This window comes from Python bivittatus, unplaced genomic scaffold, assembly GCF_059951505.1.
Source record: "Python bivittatus isolate LINGU-HERP-01145 unplaced genomic scaffold, Pbiv_v1 ctg000160_np1212, whole genome shotgun sequence".
NCBI lineage: Eukaryota > Metazoa > Chordata > Lepidosauria > Squamata > Pythonidae > Python > Python bivittatus.
Window position 1 is genome coordinate 1,867,166 of NW_028277076.1, and position 20,514 is coordinate 1,887,679.

Sequence of the window (20,514 nt, forward strand, 5' to 3'; positions counted from 1 at the left end):
TTCCTTCCTTCCTCTTCCTTCCTTCCTTCCTTCCTTCCTTCCTTCCTTCCTTCCTTCCTTCCTTCCTTCCTTCCTTCCTTCCTTCCTTCCTTCCTTCCTTCCTTCCTTCCTTCCTTCTCCTCTTCCCTCTCCTTCCTTCCTTCCCTCCCTCCCTCCCCTTTTTCATTGCAATCTGGGGCAGTGAATATTGCTTCGTACATTAACTCGTTGCTGAAGTAGCAATGTCCTGGTGACATAAATTATTTGCCCAAGGTTTTAAAACTTCTTTCTGCTTCCTTGGCCTCGCCATTTGGGGAGACCTCAGAGCCCCTTGCAGCCTTAAAGTCTGAGGTTCCAGACAGGGAAGGGGGTAGAAATGAGATCTTCCCCAAAGCGTCCGGGAGAACTTGTGAGAAGCCCACCCGCTTGCCGCTGCATCGCTGTGGTTGGTGGTTTTGAACAGGAATAAGCAAGCCAAAACTGGATGAAATGGGGGCTCTTCCTTCCGTCTTCAAGAGTGCACGTGTGTTTCTGGCTCGCTCGCTCTCTCCAGCAGGAGTGGCCAACATTTTTCAAACCTCCGTTTCTCCAAGAGGGGAAAAAAACCAATTCAGCCCCCTCTGGCTGGGCACGATGGGAGCTGTAGTCCAGCACTTGCAGAAGGAGGCAGAGAGGCTGGCTAGGAGCGTGATCCCGGCGGCGTCCTTAATGCCCGAAAAGGACAGTCTCAGCTCGGGGGTTGAGCGGGCGCCTAGCTCTTTTAGATTCTGTCGCTCCGTTGCTATGTACATCTCTTTCTCCTAGCAACAGGGCAGGTGTTCTGGCTTTTAAAGAGCCCCCGTTCCAGTTTCCTTTTTTCCTCCCTTCTCCTGAAAGGCAGGCCCTTGGCTAGGGTCAGCAATGGCGCCCAAGAAAAAGGGGGGGCGCAAAAAAGAGGAGGCCCCCAAAGAGCCAGAGGTGGACGACAGTATTGTGCCGGAACATAGCCGAGAATTTTACCTGATTCAGATCCGAGAGTTGGAGGGGCGCCTGGCCCGGTGAGTCGTGGGGTGCTTGGGGCAGGCCGGAGGGCAGTGAACCCCAACTTTTACTTCGGATCTGCAGCAGGTCGGACTTTGCTGAGCTTTCGAGGGTCTCCTTTGCGAGTGTCTGCCAACACAGGTTGTGTGAATCAGAAGAACCGGGAGCATTAAAAATCTGAATTTTATGTCTCAGCATCCCACCCTGGGCCAGAGGACAGATGAGACTCAAACATTTGGCAAACCCACCCCACTGCATTTTGGAGATCCTTTCCTCATCCTGGTTTCCGGCCCAGAATTCGTACCCTGATGGGTTGAAATGCCCAGGTTTTGCACCCATTCCTTCCAAAATTCTACCTCTACTTCCCAAATCCTTTGTGGAACATCCCAGATTTTAAGCTGCATTAGGAGGTATTGAAGGAATGACATATTTTAGGATTTTCCAATTCTATAAAACGGATAAATCTACTCCTCTACAAAGTGTGAGAAAATGCCGGGGTTCAGGGACCAGCAGTTTTCGGGTGTGTGCTTACGATCTCAGTGTCTGAACTCCCATATCAGATGCTTAGCCCCAGCCTGACTCACAGTCTGAAGCAGGATTATTTTTTGTTAAAAACACAAAAAACCACAAAACAACTCTTGATCATTCTGAAAACACCCCGTTGCAATGCTGCCTCCAGGAAAATCTCTTCTGAGCAGAGAAGTTTGTAGGAAAAATAAGGAAGTTAAAGGAAGGGAGGGCTTGATTTAATTTTAAATGAACGACTGGAGGCAGCTGGTAAGATTACTTGCCAGGGTTAAAATAATCTTGCCTTTGGGTCTTGTTAAAGATTACGATCGGGTGGCAATCTGGAGCCACTGGTCGTGGGCTTCGGTCCTGAATGGTGAAAATTAGACTTAATAACCCAGGCAGCCATCAGCGTTTGGGCACATTTTCTTCCAACCAGGAATTCCATCGAAGATGCCAAGGCTCCTTGAAATGCAGCCTTCTCCTTCAAAAGCGTGGATTTCAGCTCCCAGAATTCTCTGCAACGACCGGGCTGGCTGGGGAATTCTGGGAGTGGAAGTCCACACCTCTGGAAGGACCTCAGGTTATGGGGCGCCGGCAGTGGGGGAACAGGCGGTTTTAATGGATTGATTTGAGGAGGTTGGTGCTTCACTAGATACCAGAAGAAATGGGATGAGCTCCAGGTGAGCGAAGAACTCTTCCGGAGCGAGTATGAAAAGATGCTGGCCGACAACAAGGAGATCGTGGCCTTCCTGAAGAAGACGCTTAACCAGCGGGTGGATGAGATCGCGGACTTGACCGTTCAGTTCCAAAATCTCCAGCATGCCAAAGACACTGAGAAGGACGCTTTCGAAGCCCAACTGGTCCAGCTGAGGCACGAATTCCAAGAAACCAAGGACCAGCTCACGTCAGAGAATATGTTGCTGAGTAAGCCGAATCGCGGGGTCGTCCCACGCGGCCGGTGCAACTCTTTAAAAAAAATAATAATAATTGCTTCGCGGAAAAATGTCCAAGGAAGGGGGAGGCGCCCTGGCAAACTTTCTAGAATAATTTGAAGTTTATTAGACTCCTGGCTAGCTTCCCCGTCCCACATCCACGCCCTTGGGAAGTGGACGGGGCTTTCGAGGCATCCTTTCTCCTCGGCTGAAAAGGGCGTCTTGCTCTTGCGCAGGCGGGAAGTTGGCCGCGCTGGAGGAATTCCGGCTCCAGAAGGAGGAGATGATGGCCAGGTTTGCCGAGCGGGAAAATCAGCTGCGGAAGCAGGAGGAACAGCACAAAGAGATTATCTACAGCCTCGAAAGGAAGGCCGTCATAGATAAAGAGAGGTATGTGCCACGTTCCAGGACAGAAAGTGAGAACGCTCTTCCTATGCTAGCTAGTTGCGAAAGGATGTTTTTTAAAATGTGCCTGTAATAACCATACTTCATTGATACTCTCTCTGATGCTTTACTCATTTGATGCATGACCTTTGAACATTCCTAAGTACAGTAACATTTCATCAGGGAAAAAAATATAATAAAGTTAATACAGGGAGTCCTCGTTTAGCGACCACAGTTGGGACCGGCAACTCAGTTGTGAAGTGAAGCGGTTGCTAAGTGAAACCGTGACCATGCTTACAATCTGACTTCAGCTCTCCTTTGCTTGACAGACCCACGAAGGTCGTCAATGCAAGGACTGGTCGCAAAGTGAGTTTTTCATCACCGTCGTAACTGCGAATGGTCACTAAATAAGGCAGTCACTAAACGAGGACTACCTGTAAAACATTGTGTTTGGCCTATGGGGTGCTGACTTTTGGAACACTGTGTGTGTGTATACGTGTGCATACATATATATTTGCATGTGTGTGTGTGTGTGTGTGTGTGTGTGTGTAAGTGGCACAAGATGCCAAATTTCAGCTGAATGCAAAATGTGAAATCAGGGAAGGATAGTAAGAAGAACCGACGTTGCAGGAAACGGTTTAATCTCAGCATCCTGCAATGGTGGGAAGACTTGTGAATACGCGTAGAGATACAAAAGGATGGAGGGGAAAAAGAACACAGATGAAGGGGATGTAATCAAGGCAACTGGAAGGTGGGGAAGCAGAAGATGAGAAAAGGGGAGGAAATGAGAAAATCATAGAAGTAAATCAGCATTTTCAAAAACAGCTTTTTCCCCACGGAATGTGTCGTTCCTTTTTGATTTCCACCGCAAATCTTCCTCTAATAATGTACAGTATATATGACGGGATCTTTTTTTCAAAAAGTGGCTTGCCAAGCTTTGCCCGAAGGCCGTGGGGGTTCTCCGAGAGGAGGGAGTCAGGGCAGGAGCCAAGAAGCCGGGGGTCGTCATCCCGCCTTGTCTTCTCCCTCCCAGGCTGAAGAAGGACATGCTGCACCGGGTGAACGCCGTGGCAGCCGAATTCAGGAAGGTCTCCAACAGCCAGATGGCGGAGACCACCAAGCGCACCATCCGGGAGAACGTCTCGATCAGCCTCCAGCTGACGAAGGTCACGGAGCAGAGCCTCCAGCTGATCCAGGAGAATGACCGCCTGAAGGAGGCCCACTCAGAGGCCATGAAAGAGCTGCAGTTACTGGAGCACAACGAGAAGAAGATGGCAAAGAACAGCCTCAGCAACCAGAAGGCGAGTGTCCGCCCACGCCCTTTCCTCTTCCCTCCCCTTCTTCTTTTCCTTTCCTGCCGTGCCTTTTCCTGCCAGGGTCAGCGGCTTCGTCCACGTGGGCCAAGCGGCCCGGTTCCTTGGCCCAGATTTTGGCCTGCCTGAGTACTAGAGAAATCGTATGAATGCCCTTGATCAGACTCCCCTTTTCACTTAGAAGCTGGCCCTGAACAAACAGGTTGGTTTGCCATTCCTGGTGGATGGCAGCCTGCTAACATCGGCTGGCTTGTGCCTCTGAAACCCCCAAACCTTCATATTTAACCTCACCTTTCTTACACAGATGATTTGGATGCTGACCGAGAAGTGCAAAGAGCTGCAAACTCAGGTGGACGAATACCTGCAAACGAAGGCGCTCCTGAGCAAGACGCAGAAGGCCAACGAAACTCTCCTGCAGCAGAATTTGATTCTCCGGTAAATCCCCCCCCCCCCGCTAGAAAAGCTGCACCTGGTGGATTTTCCGGATGGGGGAATTTCTGTAGCTCTTGGCCACTTCTGCCTGCCCTTTTCAGCTCCTTCGAGACGGGGACCAGAGCCGTAGGATTTATTCCAAACGTGACCGTGTCATAAATGAGTATTCTTTCTGTATTCATGTATTGGCTTGAAATACTTTTCCTGCCTTCAGCCTGAAGGGTGGAGGGGCCGACAGCCTCTGGAGTGGCCTGTCTCCCACCTCGGGTGTCTAAAAAAGACACGGCAGGAAAGGAGGAGGAGATGGAGAAAGCCTCAGTCCCACTGTTTTGTCACTCCGTTGGCCCAGCCTGCTTAAGCAGGCCGATTGAAAGACCAAATGCCTGTGTTTTTGCCCAGCGCGTTTGCATTTAAACTGGGTTAGTCTTGGGTGGCTAGTTTATGATTCAGAGGATTGTGCGAATCCAGAAAGTGGCTTAACTCGGCTAAGGTTTGCCCGTGCAGCCAGGGCTTTATGGCTCTTATCTAGTGGCTGAACATGGGGGTGAAGAACATTGCTGGCGTGGTTTGAATGGTTCTTTCACTCCCGAGATTATTTTGCTGGCTTTCCATGCGATGCAGTTGATATAGGGGAGTTTCGGGTTGCTTTCACCATTCCTTCCTTCCTTCCTTCCTTCCTTCTTCCTTCCTTCCTTCCTTCCTTCCTTCCTTCCTTCCTTCCTTCCTTCCTTCCTTCCTTCCTTCCTTCCTTCCTTCCTTCCTTCCTTCCTTCCTTCCTTCCTTCCTTCCTCCCTTCCTCCCTCCCTCCCTCCCTCCCTCCCCAGAGAAGAGCTGGGCATGCTGAAAGAAGAAATGGGCCAGAAATTGGCCAAGGAGCAAGATCAAATGAAATCACTGCAAGGAGAGCAGCAGCGCAGGATGAATGCCGAGCGGGTGCTGAAGCACGTGGCTCAGGGCCTGAAGGAAGTGCTGGCGGTGAGCTTTGACCGGCAGACCCACCTGGACCCCGGGAAGGGCTTTGCAGCAAATGCTCGGTGCGCAACTCAGTACAGCAGTAATACACCGAGTGGACCCAGAGCCCAAATCCAGCCACTTGCTAAACTGCCCAAGAGGGAGTTTATTTTATGGATTGCTCAGATTGACCTCCCACCTCGTCCCCTGCATCTCGAGGGGGCCAAGCGAGCCCCCCGCTTCCCATTTTAATCCCCACAGACCAACCGCCCTGCAAGGTAGGCTGGGCGAAGAGCGCGACTGGCCCAAAGCAAGCAGGGCATTGCCACGGCTGAGGGCAGGCGTGCATCTGGGTCTCCCCGGTCCTGCTCTGGGGTCTTAACCATTATACCTCAAGCATGGCCCTAGAGGAAAGTTGGGGAAGAGGAAGATCAGGACCTCTTGCAGTCGTTTTGAACAAAGGCGAGGGATCAAGCTGTGGGGTGGTGGAGCAACAAAATGACCCCCCCCCCAAAGAGCAGGGTGTTTAGGAAGGGTGGAGGAAACGAAGATACTCTCACAACCCGTTTGGAGAGGGAGGTTCGGACGCGTGGCTACTCTCCCCAAAGAGACACGCTCTCTGAAGGAAACGTCCTGCTGGAGAGGGGAGCTTTGTATGGTTGGAAAATTAAAAAATTAGAAAGCCAGTTGTGGCATGGGTTGTTAGGGCTCCGCAAGCAGCCTTCTCTCTGCGTCATGGTCCGACGCGCGCATTTGGGTTGCACTGAGAACGCCGGTTGTGCTTTGCAATTCAGGCGGCCCCGAGCCGTTTTTCTCAGCTGGGCAACGCTCCCTCTCTGCTCCCCCAGGAACGGCCGCTGGAGGACGAAGAAGACGGCGACTTTGACGTGGTCTTCCAGCTGCGGCGCAACGACGCCTTGCACGGCATCCTGAACCTTCTGCGCAGGAGCATCGCCCGCCTGGAAGCGCACCAAGCCCTCCACCCCGTCCAGATAGAGAGCAAGCTGGTCAAGGTCACCAACTTGACCACGAGGTGTGCGCCCCAGAGGGGAAGAGCTGCTCTCCGAGCGGGAGCTGGGGGAGGCGAGAGCCAAGCCCTGTCGCGTCGGCGCCCTGAGACGGGCAAGGAAAGCACAGGGCACCTTCCCTGGTTTGGACCAAGGCTGGGAGTTTGTGGGGAGCCACCGAGCCCAAACCCTTTGCCCCACGTGTCCTTTGTGGCAAGCGGGCCTGATGCCTGGACAGTGGCTGGGATCACTTGCTAAACGAGCCGTCAGCCCTTGAAAAATGAAGGGAGGCGTGGGATCGTGGGGCTGGGTCCTGCCGCTTCCCCGTGATGGGACTCAGCCCGTCCTTTCCGCCCACAGCTCCTCTACCGAATGGCGCATGAAGGCTTCCCGCACGATGTCTCACTGCAACATCTTCAATTTACCGAAGCCGAGGCCTGTCCACAGCATGCCGTCCATGGTTTCTCTCTCTGCCAAACAGCTGGTCACCCTCCGCCCGTACGCCAGCGCGACCGAGGTCAGTGGGGTGCAGGGCTCAGCGGGGCTGGGAAGGGGAGGACCAGCTGCTAAACAAACAGGATTGCCTGAGAAAGATGCCGACCAAGGGTGGCTTTTGCACCTTGGACAGAAGGCTGGACTCGCCTCGTTTGGGCAGGGAAGGCCTCTTGCTTCCCGGAGCAGTCAGCTTGTAGGGTTAAGGGTGGAGGCGCGCTCTCCTGCAGTTTCCTCCCGTTGCTTCTAGTCCTCATGAAACAACCCCCATCTTGAATTCCCGTTGCTTCCTCTGCAGACTTTACTCGGGTCATGGAAAAGCGAGGGGTGCGCCAGCGTCACCCCGCCAGTCAGGGAACCCATCCAGGTGCCGGAGAAAGCCGTCCAGGGGCCCAAGGAAGCGGTCCAGGAAAAGCATGACTTGCCAGAAATAGTGACTCACATCGCCACGCAGGAGCTGCTCAGCAAGTAGAACAGAGGAGGGTGGCCGAGCCCGTCCCTCCCCGGGAGAGCGGCACGCAGGGATGTTGCTTTGTTCTTAAAAATACATGGAATGACCTGTGCAAAAGCTGATAAAAAAAAAGGTTACAGAGCCTCGTAGCTAGGAGTGAGAAATGGGAATGGATCGCCGTGGCTCTGTCTGCAGTTGGCGCCCAAGAGAATTTGCCTGCTCTGGGTGTAAAGCCATTGCAAAGGCGCAGGGGGGCCACATACCCTGCCGTTAGCCCAAACTGATTTTTTTTGCCTATAGCCGAATTAAAGTGGAAGGTAGACTTCGACCTTAGAGCCCCAAAGTGTTCCTTTTTAAAGAGGGTGGAAAAGAGAAGCAGTTCGCCACTCCTGGGGGGCAGGGGGTGGACTGACTGCCTTTCCTCCAGGCCTCGCGCGAATCGCTGTTTTAAAACGCACACCCAATTTGAGGGCAGCAGAACTGCAAGTTATATTTTCTCATCGCGACAAGCCTGCTCACCGATGCAGGGCCATCGGGAATGACTACGGCCACCAGTGTTCAAACGTGGACTTTGCAAGAGCTAGAATTATTTTCCATTTCCCTTAAAACTTAGGACACAGAACGAATGATCACAGCATGTGTGTGTGTGTTTGTCGCCCACATCCTCAGCCTCTCCTCTGCTTTTGTAAGCCCCCTCCCTGTTCATGTGTCATGGCGTGATCATCCTGGTTTGGCCCCTCAGACACCCTAACCCACGTTTCCTAGCTCAGGGCTGCCGACCGCACACAGACTTGGGTCCGTCCAAAGACACGCACACCCCGACTGCTTTCACTGGCCAGTCTTATAGGTGAGTTCAAGATGTCCCTTCTGTCTTGTGAGGGGGGCTGGCCAGTCCTCCACAGGGCCCGGGGGGCTCCTCTCGGCCGCAGTTCTGTTGGATGTGCTGCAGCAGGATCGCAGCTGCGCGCTCAAAGACGTGCGGTAAGACCTCTTGCTCCGTGCGGGTGAACGGGCTGAGCACATAGTCGTCCACGGCCACCCTCCCTGTGGGACGGCCGATGCCGACCCTGAGGCGGACCATGCGCTGCCGGGGAGAAGAGAGAAAAGGCGTGAAGGATCTGCAGTTGGGGGGAATTCTCCAAACCCAACCAGCTTGACCAAAGGCATCGTTAGATCAGCCAACCACTTTCCCTTCATCATAGGGCCTTGCCCCCGTTCGTGGCAGAAGGACATCAGCAGAGGGAGGCTGGCTGGAACTACAGTCCTGGTTATGCGCAGGCAGGCAGTTCCAACAATGTACAGCGTGGTTTTTTAGGCGGGTGTTTCGGCCTCGCTGGTGCCACATCTGTTTCCTATTTGACTAGGCTCCACCCCGGCGTTGGGCCCAAGCAAGAAATCTAACCCCGCCAAGCGTGCAAAGGGGGTTTGCTCAGGGTAAGCCAAGACAGGCCTGGCTGCTGATGCTTAGGAATGGGAGCCAGGAATCTCATGTTCGGGCAGAAACAAGAGGACGTAAGGGAGGGATCTAGAAGCCAAACCATGACGTACGTCAGAGCGCAGCGAACTGATGCAGGAACGGACTCCGTTGTGGCCTCTGAAAGATAAACAAGGCCTGTGAGATCCTGTCGTTCCTTCCAGATGGGTTTATTCAGGTTCAATCCTGGCTTAACGGTGGCTTAGGAACCCGCTTAAGGCTGAGCCAAAAATGAGCAAGCCACATTAGAGGTGTGAACCCCAGCCGTGGAGCTAGATTGGAAACCATCTGGAGAAACATACTAGAGGGTGGAATGTGGAATTATAGGTATTTGTATGAGTTGATTGACCAGGATTGCCTGACTGATTAAGTACCCTCAAGTCAGCGTTGACTCTTAGTGACCACATAGATGTTCTCCAGAATGAACTATCCTCAACTTGACTTTTTAGAGCTCTCATTTCTTGTGGTTGTAATCAAATCCCTCCACCTTGCTGAGCTTTGAGTAAGAACTCTAGACTGATTTGTTCTGTGGCTTATTCATTTGTTTTCCTCTCTATATTAAAAAAAAACAACTTTCTATGGCTATTATACTATGAATAAGGGGTCTAAAGGTATCTATAAACCAAAGATGTAACTGTTCTGCATCAAGTACCTTGCACTGCCCCCCAGTTTCAGGGAGACCTTCCCCAGAGGCTTTTCCAAGTCATCATGAACCAGGTAAATATCTTCAATGTCCAGATTGTACCTTTCCGCTGACAAGAGAGAAGAGATGGTCAGTGGGAGAGATCGATCCAGTTGGAGACAACTGGTTTAAATAGTCTGTTCTTGTGATGTTGAGTCCAAAGAAAGTACTCCTGCCGAGTTCTTCAAACCCAGAGACTGTGGGTTTATTGAGGGAATGGAGAAAAGTGGCATTTCCAGATATTTGATTAACTCTTAGGGTCACGGGAAGGAGATGACTACTAGAGAGAACAAGAAGTGGAGAACGTCATCAGTGTGACATCTATCATCTACCCATCCACCCACCCAGGCTTTTTCCCATCCTGTATAATTCATACATTGCTCTATGATTTGTTAGACAATGTTCTTGTAAACCATGGTTTCTATTTTACTGTCTGGTACGCACAACTGAGCCACAAATTAGTCCAAAACGTGTTAGCCTTGTGCATGTTGGGCAAGACCAGCTGCAGGATTAGTTTATGGTTCAATTCATTGTGCGACCCATAAACAAATTGGGGGAATTGAGTAACCCAAGGTTAGACCAACCACGGGAAATGTGTTGTTTGAACTGTAGTGTGAATCCCGTCATTGGTGGCATATTCAACAAACCACAGATGAAACGACAGGTGGCTTAGCTGCCTGTTAGGATGTGGACCTTGCAGAGGGAGGGGGCCATCCGCTACGAGGGGGGAGGTAGAATGAAAGCCTGTGGTACCAGTGGTGACCACGGAGATCCCATTCAGGTTCATGAACTTGCGCGGTTTCATCAGCAAGAGCTCAGCGTCTCCTAGACGGGCCACGGCCGTGTCTGCACAGCATCGCTTGTCTGTTTTCCACTGGTCAGCCACGTTCAGCTGGGAGGCAAGATGGTTCAGCACCGCCATGCCCACACTGTGCCGGGTACCAGGGAACGTGTAGTTGCCCAGGCCAGCCACCTGCAAAGGAGGAGGAGAAGCAATGAATGGTCCAAAGGCATGGATTTACGTTGATGGTCGTCTTCCCTAACACTCCCCCAGATGTTCTGGATTACAGATCATATTGTCCCCAAGCTTTGGACATGCGGCTGGGACCACAGGAACTGGAGGCCAAGCTGAGCAAATTTTCCTAATTTCATTCCCTTTAAATCCAGTTTTTCCTTGGATGGAAACTATCCTGACGCTGATGGATCATTGAGGAACATTGCATGGTGAGAGGTGGAAACTGAGAACAACAGTGGCAACTGTTTTAATAGTCCCTTGGAGCCGAAGCTGAGATCTAATCTGAATATTAATGGAAGCCTGCATCCAAAACAGCTGGAAGGAACAGCTGACACACCGCCCCATCTTTATTTCCAGGGCTTCGCCCTTCTGGACCCGCATATGGAGGTTTTCTGTTATACCGAACCGGAAGTCTAGTGTGATGGCTTCTCTTGCTTTACCCCTTTGGGTAAGTTGGCCCGCCCAAACCGGAAGCGATTGACTCCGGACCGGAAGGAGCCTCGCCATGATGGGGCTCGCTCGCTCGCTCGCACGCGGCTGGCTTACCATCACCCGTTTCTGGACGGTTGGTAGCTCGTCGCTGCGGTGACTCAGAGCCCATCGCAGGAGCCGTCCGAGGGGCTGAGAAGGCATCATGGCCTCTCCGGCCTGCCTCTTCCCCCTTCCCGAGGGCCCAGTTCCGGTGCCGGCCGCAAACTAAAAATAAACCCGACTTCGGCGGCACCGGCTTTGCCTCCTGGCTCAGTTAGTGTGACGTCATCGGGCCTGTGGCCTATCACGGAAGCCCTGGTAGGAAGCGTGCAGGAGGTTTCTGCGGCCATCTTTGTTGTGGGCGGAAGCTCGGGTCTCCTGTAACTTCGCTGCGCTTAAGGTCAAGCGCAAATCTCAGCAATGAAGTAAAAATGCTTAGGAAGTTGCAGATGTGCAACTTGCTGTTTTTCACCCTGGAAATTAAAGTCGCAGCCTCAAGAAAAAGTCCTGAGCAGCAATATATTATAATACTTACTATTTATAAAATATAAATTCACTAAATAAATAAATAAATAATAGGAATAAAAATGATAGGAATTTGAGGGTTGTCGTTGAGGGCAGCTTATTCCCAGGCAGCACCATGGCAAAATGCAGGCTGGGCATCGCAGGGTCCCGTTTGTTCCCAAAGAAATCCAGTTCCAGCCGGAGAATGGTTTTCTAGACGCAGAACTAGAAATAAATAATAAGTAAAGAAAGCGTGCTTTACTGGAGACCCAGATGACCTCTCAGAACAAGTGCCCCGCAAAAGGGCATATAAAGATTTTAACAATTTTGTTAAGTACAGGGAGTCCTCGTTTAGCGTCTGCAATTGGGACCGGTCACTCGGTTATTAAGTGAAGTGGTTGCTAAGTGAAACCATGACTGTGCTCATGATCTGACTTCAGCTTTCCTTCGCTTTACAGACCTGTGAAGGTTGTCAATGTGAGGATTGGTGCAAAGTTACTTTTTCACCACTGTCGTAACTGCGAACTGTTGCTAAACGAGGCAGTCCTTAAACAAGGACTACCTGTATTTGAGAAAGAAGTCTGGCATCTCACGAAGCAGTGTAAAATCCTGGGAAGGCAGCACTCCCCTTCCACCGCTCTTTAATGATGCAACCGAGGCATCGTGTGTGCTGTTTCTCGCATCTCATATAGCCCTTTGGTGGATTTTAATCTTGCATGCTGCTTCGGGGATCCTTTTAGGGGAGAGCTGAAAGTCCAGGTGGCAATTTCCTAAAAGTCAGTGCAATGAGGAACACAGCCGCTGGGCCGAAACTACGTCATGACTTTTTGGCTGCGGGTAATATCAGAACCAGAGCCCTTGCAGCCTCCTCTGTTGCGTGGAAAAGTGCCATCAAAGGATTGCCCTAAACTAAAGACTTGGAAACGTGTCAAGGAAAGCTTTTTTCCCCTCCGTTTTGCTTTAGTTTCTAGCAGCCGATGGGAAGTTTGAGCCTGCGGAGCGGTTGACATAGAAACCAGAGGACGCAGATCGCGGAGTTGCGGAGGAGCGATGGAGGATGAAGAGGAGGTCGAGGAACCAAAAGCAAAGCCGGTGAGTGAAAAGTTGCACCTAGCAGAGAGCAAATGGGTGGGACGGGACTAGGAGACGCACGGGTGGAGGGAATAGCATGTGCTGTCTTCTTGTGGTGAAGGATACAAAATCTTCATCTCAGAATTGAGACTGCCGTTCAGAAGTACGGAACCAGCTTCCTCAGAATGCAGCTTCGCTTTTTTGAGACTCGTTCCTTCTGGGTGGGAGTTGGCTTTTAACGATGCCCTTTTTGGCTAGTGGTTTCAATCGGTTGGGTGTCCCCCTTTTTTCCTCTCACGGTTGTGGTTGCAGCCAACTGGGGAAAACGCTCTGCAGGTGTCCTGATTTTCTCGTCCTTCCTATCCTACAGGAGGTGAAGATGACGACGATCATTTTGGGACTCTTCCCCACTGCTGTCACCGAAGAAAAACTTCACGAAGCCCGGGAAAAATCCATCACTCGTATTTTTGGGCCTGCGAAGACTTTGCTGAAGGTTAAAAACCCCGAAAAAGTAGGGGATTTTGAAGGCATTTTGCAGAAGAAAATAGAGGAGCAGTAAGTGTCAGCTTCCTCCTCCCTGTTCGTGATGCGTGAGGGTCAGCGAATAATCCGTAATTTGCTTGAAACGTTTAAAGCTCAGCTTGAAACCATGGTGGGGTTTGTATTAACGAAGGCAACTGTGTCTTGGTGTGGTGAACCGATAGGCGTGTTGGGTTGGATGGCATCTGTTTGGGTCACTCCTGATTTAGTTTTGGATCGGGCCAAAGAGGATCCAGGCAGGAGTAACCTAAAGAAAAGAAAGGAAAAACAAACCAGGCCAAACAAGCAATGCTTTTTCCCTGACCTGCAAAATAATCAGCCCTTCCATTGTCTTTCCCGTGTCTAGACAGAAAATCTGCCAGCTAATGGCATTTACGGCTTGTTAGCAAAGCGTGGCTGAATAGATGTGAACTGAATGATGCTGTCTGCACGGGTGAATTGTTGGTCCCTAATTCTTCGTCCAAATATTTAAAGGTGCTTTGGGCTGGCGAGAGGAGAATGGGTGTCTGGTACCGACGTCTGGGGTTTACTGTTGTTTTTTTCAGCTGCCAAGAAGGTCACACATACTTCTCCCAAGGGGAATGGGAGAAAGCCATCACTTGCTACACCAAAGCTCTGAATCTGGATCCTAACAAGGTAGCAGTTGGGGATGGGAGTTGGGAACCTCATTATGAAAAACCTAAAATCATCATCGTCATCATCGTCCAAGTTGGTGCTGGTTTGTGGCCTCCTCCATCACCTGGGTGAGGTATCTGCCTTACTCTGCCTAATGGTGCAGCTGGCCCAGCTGTTGGGACAGGATTTCCTGTCCATGTTGGGAAATCATCTGCCAGGTTAGAAGCGCAGGCTAGGCGGACTTTCAGGCACGGAGTCCGTTGGGAGGAACCAAGCAGGGCAGGATACGACCACTGGTGCCAAGGGGCTTCTTCTGAAGGCCGCCGCGGGTTCTTCTCCATAGGGCGAACTGTACGAGAAGAAAGCAGAAGCTTTTGTCCAGCTCTGCGACTTCCAGTCCGCTGCAGTGCACCTTCGGAAGGTCTATTGTATGACACCAAGGGAGGATATCCAAGCACGCCTGGCCTTCATTTTATACGTACAGGTGGAGTTGATGATATTCTTGGAAAGCCTGCCTGCCTGCCTGCCTGCCTGCCTGCCTGCCTGCCTGCCTGCCTGCCTGCCTTCCTTCCTTCCTTCCTTCCTTCCTTCCTTCCTTCCTTCCTTCCTTCCTTCCTTCCTTCCTTCCTTCCTTCCTTCCTTCCTTCCTTCCTTCCTCCCTCCCTCCCTCCCTCCCTCCCTCCCTCCCTCCCTCCCTCATCTCCCACCTTTATTTCATGTAATTCAAGGAGGCATCATGTTGGTTGGGCTGAAGGTGAGTGAGCGTGCAACTGACTGACCCAAATTCACTCAGACGGGTGGGAGGACCAGAACTCCCGGTCTCTAGTCCAGGGCCATACAAGGTCTCTCCTGTTTTTTTCCTGGATTTGGAGAAGCACAAACAACAAAATCCATACTGTTTTGTAAGATTTCTTAACCTCCGCTTGTGCTAATGCCTTCCTTTTTCAGCATAAGCAACTCTTGCATTCTTGTCTGGCATAATAAAGGTGTGGAGGATTCTGCGTGGATTGGAGGAAATAGGAAGGGCAGTTTTCTGCAGCCTGGCACTTACAACTCCCATCCTCCTCCCCCTCAGGGCCAGTCTCTGTACGAGCAAAAGGTTTACCTGGACGCCCTCGAGTCCTTCACTCATGCCTGCGAACTCCAGCCTCAGAACACACTTTATCACATGAGGAGGTAACCGCGGGGTTAGGGTTGTTAAAAAAAAATGGATTTGTTCCTGAAAGTTTTAAGAGTGACAGGTCTTTACTCTGCCCGAGGTTGCACTCTGGCCTACAAGAAAATAGGATAATCAACCAGGCAATTGATCATCTGGTTTCAAGAGATTATTTTTAAAAATAACGACAGTAATAAAATGCCATCTCTGAGGGTGCCCTTTCTTCGAAGCCCCACTGATGTGAGAGCCAGGATCCCCCGGTTCTTCGCCTCAGCCCCGTCCTGGGCAGCTCTCCCCAGACACCTGCTCCTGTTCTTCTCAGGCCTGTGGCTCCTCCCAAGAGCCAGAGAATCCCTGCCAAATCTTTTGTAAAGGTTAGGTTAAACTCACGTCCCTTTTTCTCTCACTCGCCAGCATCGCCTGCCTGGCTGCGATGAACCGATTCAACGATTGCCTTCAGATGGTCAACGAAGAGGTTGAACGTGAGAAGAAGAACGCAGATCTCTTTGTCCTGAGGGCTCGTCTCTATGAATACTTTGGGAAGGTGGGAAGCTCCCCGGTTGATTTTCTGGTTTGGAAACTCAGTCTCCCCTACCCGTTGGTCACATACAGTTTGCCTGGCGGATGAGAACGCATTTGATGAAGCCCTTTCCATCTCTCCCTCTTTTCTCCTGGGGGAAGTATCCAACTAGCCCAAAGGACGGGGGTTTATCCAGTGAAATTGCATCGCCTTCAAACTCTACCTGGATACACCAGGAAGCAGACTCAGGTGGGAAGGGATGTCATACCGGTCTGCTCCTTCGAGATGTTCACCAGCTTTGGTTGACTTCAGAAATCAGTGGAGGATTTTGGTTAGGGGTGGCTGTCAGTCCGAAGCAGAAAGCAGGGCCTTTCTAAACAAGGTTTGCTGTTTCACCCTCAAAGGCTAGCCCCTGTTTCTGCAACATCCAAGAGGCCCTCAGGCTGGACCCGGAGCACGTCGAGGCCCAGCTCTTGTTGGCGAAGCTGACGCAGGAAGCGGAGAGGTCCAAGGATTGCGCCGTGACCTTGGCAGTCGGGTCAAACCTGAAAGCTGCTTTGCTGAAAATCAACCAGGCCATCGATTACAATCCCTTGGATGCCAAGTACTTCCTCTTCAGGTACCAGCGTGTCTCTAGGGGAATTCCTCAGGCGTGGTTGCACGGTTTTGACCTCTTTGGACTTCTGGGTGTGAGCAACACCAGTTAAGGGAGGGGGGCTGGGATGGGGAACCAACTGGCCCTGTGTTTTGCCACTCAGATGGACAAATAACCGTTTATACCAATGAGTCACACAGGCCGAGTAACCCCGCCATGATACTGCATCCCTCTTAACCCGAAAGGCTGGGTTTCTTGGCGTTCTGATTTTCCTTTTGGGAGACTTTCACCGAGGGCTGAAAGTACGTCTAAACCCCCTGGAATCGCATTTTCTCCCTGAGGTCCTGAGATGGGCTGCTTTGCTTTTCTCTCCCCCCCCGCCCACCTCCCCAAAACCCTCGCAACATTTTTGGAAGAGGGAGCCTCCTGCGCAGGCTGAAAGACTTCAGTGCAGCCATCGATGACTACCTGAAAGCCGTGGAGCTGTGCCAAACCGAGGAAGCCGATGAGGTGCGTCGGGAGGCCGAGAAGCAGGTGCTCCTGACCTACAGTGACTTTGCCGTCCACTGTTACCTCAAGGGCTGCTACGAAGAGGCGGTGCTGCTGCTGAACAAAGCCATCAAAGGGGAGAAAAACGAGTGGGGTCTCTATGTTAATCGAGGGGGTAGGTGAGCGCGTCTCTGCTTTCCTCGGTTCTTTTCCACATGGTGCTCTGATGGTCTCCGCTGTGATGGAATGGACTTATGAAGGCCAGGCTCAGGGAGATAAGCGTGTTCTTAGCCCCCAGCAGGAGTGTGGGAAGTTCAAGAAGATGAGGCTGGCACCTCCCTGAGGAATTCACGGTGTTGGGGCTGGCTGGCTTGGGAACTTGGGTTCAGCCTGGTGAGATTCTGTCTTGAGGTGGAAGCTAATAAACACAACAGAACTGTATTTGCATTGTCTCTTGGAGCTCTTTGGGCTGAACCTGACATCAATCTCTCCAGACTGAATCTGACTTCCCAAGCCAGCCAGCCACAACACCCTGAATTCCTCAGGGAGGTGCCAGCCTCATCTTCTTGAACTTCCCACACTCCTGTTGGGGGCTAAGAACACGTTTATCTCCCTGAGCCTGGCCTTCATAAGTCCATTCCCTCACATCCGCACAGAAAAGGCTGCTGAGAGACATTTGCCTGTCCCTTGCAGACTGTTTTCTGAAACTGGGCCAGCTGAATTTCGCTATGGCAGATTACGAACAGGCGTTAGAGCTGCGTCCTTTGGACCACAAACTGCGACAGCGCATCGCTTGGTTATACGACGAGGCTGGATTGCAAGACTTCCGACACAAGTATGCTGGGATCCGTCTGGGAGATTTGGCGTGATATTTCCTGGGGGCCCGGGGATAGCCGTCGTGGATCGATCCCCTGGAGAGCTGATCCCCGCCTCCAAAGCCCCCAGTTTTTCTCCTCTTAGTCGTTTTTGCAACAATCCTGTAAAATGGACAACAGGGATTGAGATTCCTCTGTTCCTGACATGTGGGTTTGTTTTTTTAATTTTTGTTTTCCCAGGCAGTACCTGCAGGCTGAATCGAATTTCTCTTCTGCCGTGGAGAACAATCCTCGGGAAATAAAGTATTACCTGCACCGGGCGAAGAGTCGCATGTTTCTGCAGGAGGTCTTGGGGGCCAAAGAAGACATTATCTGCGCCTTGCTGCTGGATCCCACCAGGGACGAGGTGGGTATCGTAACGATTTGACTCTGACCCCAGGACGGAGAGCCTGCGACTGGGGGGCTGAATGTGACTCGGCCGCAATGTTTGTCACAGCCACACCTGGTTGGAATCCTTCTCTCCGTGAGTGGAGAGAACTGGAGTGATTGTACGTTCCAGGTCGCTCTGCACCTTGTCGTCCCCAGAGAAAAGACCCCCCCCACCCCATTGTTCTTCAGAGAGGAAGAGCAGCCCTCTCTGGCGATACTCTTCCTTCAAGAGATCTCCTGCCAGGGGAGAGAGATCATCCTGCAACGAGGGGTCATGCAGGAATGAAATCTCACCATTAACAGTGCCTCTTTCCAAGGAACTCTGCAGATACAGGATACAGTCAAAGAGAGGCCAGGCAGACAGAGATAAGAAAGTGCTCGGGCTTGGTTTAAATCATGCATACATGAAGCCATGGTTTGCTTTTTAACGACGTGGCTCTTTTAGGAAACTGTATGGAAGGCTGGAAATAGTTGAACATGCTCTTCCCTCTATGCCACCGTTTTTCAGTCTCAACAACTTTAAGATGTGTGGATTTCCACTCCCAGAATTCTGGGAATTGGTCCACCCATCTTCAAGCATGCTGGCTGGGGAATTCTGGGTGTTGAAGTCCCACCTCTTAAAGTTGCGGAGATTGAGAAACACGGCTTGTACCCTGCCCAAAAAGAAAACTAATGCAGGGACGCCTTCACAGACGCCAATGGAAGCTCTTTCATTTTGAGTGCAGCTTTTTAATTTTAAAAAGGTTAACTGCTTTTAATTATTTATTTCTTCTCTTTCAGGCCCAGACACTAACATGCAACCTGTTTCCGGGGGAGAGCATCGACTCACTCCTCAACAGCAAAGCTGGAGATTTCGCCAAGAGCCTTCTGGACCAAAAGCTCAAAGCTTTCCCTGCCTACGAGGCCTTGCAGAGGTGGGGAAATCTCCAGTGAAGTTTATTTTCAGTGGGCCCAGCCAGGTTTGGAGGGTGTAAATCAATAAAGCAGGGTCTACCGGGGACATCCGGGGAATTTTCCGTCAGCCAAGCAGGATTTTCATATGGGGGCGGAAGGTGGGGGTTGAACTCTTTCCTCCCTGTCTGCCTTAAGGCCCCTAAACTCTGCAAGCCCCCGCCCAAGAGCAGATGGGAGTTGTAGTCTGCAGAGCTGGGAGGGTCCCCAAAGCAGCCACGTTGCTTTCTCTGCTCTTCCACCCTCCTGCAGGCCTCTGAAACCGGCAGGATCCGAATCACCGAGCGACGTGTACGTTCAGATTGAAGACCTACCGAAGGCAGAGGCGAAGGCAGAGGCGGCAACAGCAAAGGAGGAGGAAGAGGTTTCCGAAGAAAAGAAGCTGCAGAGGAGACTCGCTGACTGTCAGCAGAAGTCGAACCAGGTATGTTTGCCCCTCGGAAGAAAAACCAGGTATTTTTCAGAGTGACCTGAGAACCATTAATGGGTTGCGGAGGGTCACAGATTTAGCCCCGTGCCCCCTTCTTCTGGGTCATAGGAAAACAGCCCTGGGTCAGAAAAGGAGCGCTGACGACATGGCGCCAAAATCTAAAGCATCAGGTTTACTATTTTATCCAGCTCTTGCAGCTGAAAACCCCGCAGAAGGAACTTCCCCCCTTAAAAAAGTTTCTGTCACTGTGGCAAACAATTTAGTATATCTGGATACGGTTTAATCCAAATATTGCCTGACCCACTGCTTCATTTTTTTTTTAATATCATTTTCTTTTTGCAATGGCTCCGCCGTTGCCGTGTTTTGCCAAGGCTGGCTGTAATTCTAGGGCCAGGAGGAGTGAGAAGTAGTTCCTCGTGTCCCTCAGGGTGGCAAATGGGGTTCAGCTTTGCCTAGAGGTCCCCCCTCCCCGCCCAGTTTGTCCCAGCGCACCAGTTTGAAAGCTGAGGCTCACAGGAGCCACATCACCACCGCTTCACCCGGGCAGAGCTTCAGATGCTGAAGCTGATGCTACTGACCCAGACGCTTAGGTTCCCCCCATGGCGTGGAAGGTGGGTGGAGCCGTGGAGAATAGTCCGGTGTGTCTTGCAGGCAGACCAAGAGCTGAAGGAAGCCCTCAAAAAGAAGCCGACGCTGGTGTCCAACACCGCCCGGGTGGACCCGTGCCCTTGCCTGCCCCCCAAGGAATGCCCCAACGAGCCGTACTGCTGGAGAAAGTTCCGTGAAGGCATCGGTCATTTTTAGGCCTGTCCGAAGCATCACCGCGGGACGGAAGGCTGTCCGCTTTTCTCCCAGACACGTTCTGCTTTTCTAGTGAGTAAAAAAAATAGGATTCATCCTGCCAAACAGCTTGTCGTCCCTTCTCGCACAGCATGCATCTCGGACTGTTTAAAATAACCCAAGATCTGGGGTTGTTTTGCCAGATTTCGCTTGGCTGAAGACGTTGCTTCTTTAACGTGGAAGGCTCCAAAACTTTGGAAACGGTGGGATGATGCCATCCCCCCCTTGGGGGCTCTGGGTGACTTGGGGCAGGCCCACAGGGTAAAAGGTTCTGAGTGGGGCCGTCGGAACTAGCCCCAGGACAAACCTTTTCCCCGGTCGCTTCTTGCATTTGCTAAGACCCTCAAAGAACGGGCAGAAATCTCCAAGCGGAAACTTACTACTTGGAGTCTTCATAAAGTTTTGGGTTTCCTGCTTTTTATTTAAATAAAGCAACCTTTCGAAGA

General features: G+C 51.5%; 3 protein-coding genes across 4 annotated transcripts; 2 read left to right on the forward strand and 1 right to left on the reverse strand.

The window, feature by feature from the left end:
* The first annotated feature begins 21 nt into the window (after window positions 1-21).
* Window positions 22-7,557, forward strand: CFAP157 (cilia and flagella associated protein 157). The gene is made up of 9 exons (XM_007434449.3): window positions 22-1,016; window positions 2,162-2,433; window positions 2,678-2,831; window positions 3,859-4,126; window positions 4,443-4,573; window positions 5,395-5,545; window positions 6,370-6,554; window positions 6,889-7,045; window positions 7,319-7,557. Exons 1-9 carry the CDS (start codon window positions 880-882, stop codon window positions 7,490-7,492), a joined length of 1,629 nt encoding a protein of 542 aa, XP_007434511.3. The 5' UTR covers window positions 22-879; the 3' UTR covers window positions 7,493-7,557.
* Window positions 7,558-7,935: 378 nt separating this feature from the next.
* On the reverse strand, window positions 7,936-11,322 carry PTRH1 (peptidyl-tRNA hydrolase 1 homolog). Its single transcript, XM_007434440.4, has 5 exons — window positions 11,189-11,322; window positions 10,381-10,600; window positions 9,598-9,697; window positions 9,020-9,065; window positions 7,936-8,555 (listed from the first exon to the last, which is right to left on the reverse strand). The coding sequence occupies exons 1-5, from the start codon at window positions 11,276-11,278 to the stop codon at window positions 8,325-8,327; spliced, it is 687 nt and encodes a 228-aa protein (XP_007434502.2). The 5' UTR covers window positions 11,279-11,322; the 3' UTR covers window positions 7,936-8,324.
* Window positions 11,131-20,514, forward strand: TTC16 (tetratricopeptide repeat domain 16). 2 transcript variants are annotated; one of them, XM_088146913.1, is made up of 14 exons: window positions 11,131-11,207; window positions 12,582-12,709; window positions 13,059-13,243; window positions 13,774-13,864; window positions 14,187-14,327; window positions 14,919-15,019; window positions 15,414-15,543; window positions 15,924-16,138; window positions 16,531-16,778; window positions 17,297-17,438; window positions 17,659-17,824; window positions 18,628-18,761; window positions 19,051-19,222; window positions 19,880-20,514. In XM_088146913.1, the coding sequence occupies exons 2-14, from the start codon at window positions 12,668-12,670 to the stop codon at window positions 20,030-20,032; spliced, it is 1,920 nt and encodes a 639-aa protein (XP_088003039.1). In that variant the 5' UTR covers window positions 11,131-11,207; window positions 12,582-12,667; the 3' UTR covers window positions 20,033-20,514. The 2 variants fall into 2 exon arrangements, with proteins under 2 accessions (XP_088003039.1, XP_015744614.3); XM_015889128.3 differs by lacking the exon at window positions 11,131-11,207 and adding an exon at window positions 11,293-11,431.

Bases quoted from the DNA above. Each gene is read 5' to 3' on its own strand.
- PTRH1 (XM_007434440.4), bottom strand. From the start codon at position 11,278: ATGATGCCTTCTCAGCCCCTCGGACGGCTCCTGCGATGGGCTCTGAGT. The intron at 9,698-10,380 runs GTACCACAGGCT...CTCTCTTGTCAG, and splicing joins GATCTCCGTGGTCACCACTG to CGGAAAGGTACAATCTGGAC. The intron at 9,066-9,597 runs GTACTTGATGCA...TTTATCTTTCAG, and splicing joins AAACTGGGGGGCAGTGCAAG to AGGCCACAACGGAGTCCGTT.
- CFAP157 (XM_007434449.3), top strand. From the start codon at position 880: ATGGCGCCCAAGAAAAAGGGGGGGCGCAAAAAAGAGGAGGCCCCCAAA. The intron at 4,574-5,394 runs GTAAATCCCCCC...CTCCCTCCCCAG, and splicing joins CAGCAGAATTTGATTCTCCG to AGAAGAGCTGGGCATGCTGA. The intron at 6,555-6,888 runs GTGTGCGCCCCA...TTCCGCCCACAG, and splicing joins GTCACCAACTTGACCACGAG to CTCCTCTACCGAATGGCGCA.
- TTC16 (XM_088146913.1), top strand. From the start codon at position 12,668: ATGGAGGATGAAGAGGAGGTCGAGGAACCAAAAGCAAAGCCG. The intron at 12,710-13,058 runs GTGAGTGAAAAG...CCTATCCTACAG, and splicing joins AGGAACCAAAAGCAAAGCCG to GAGGTGAAGATGACGACGAT. The intron at 17,825-18,627 runs GTGGGTATCGTA...CTTCTCTTTCAG, and splicing joins TGGATCCCACCAGGGACGAG to GCCCAGACACTAACATGCAA.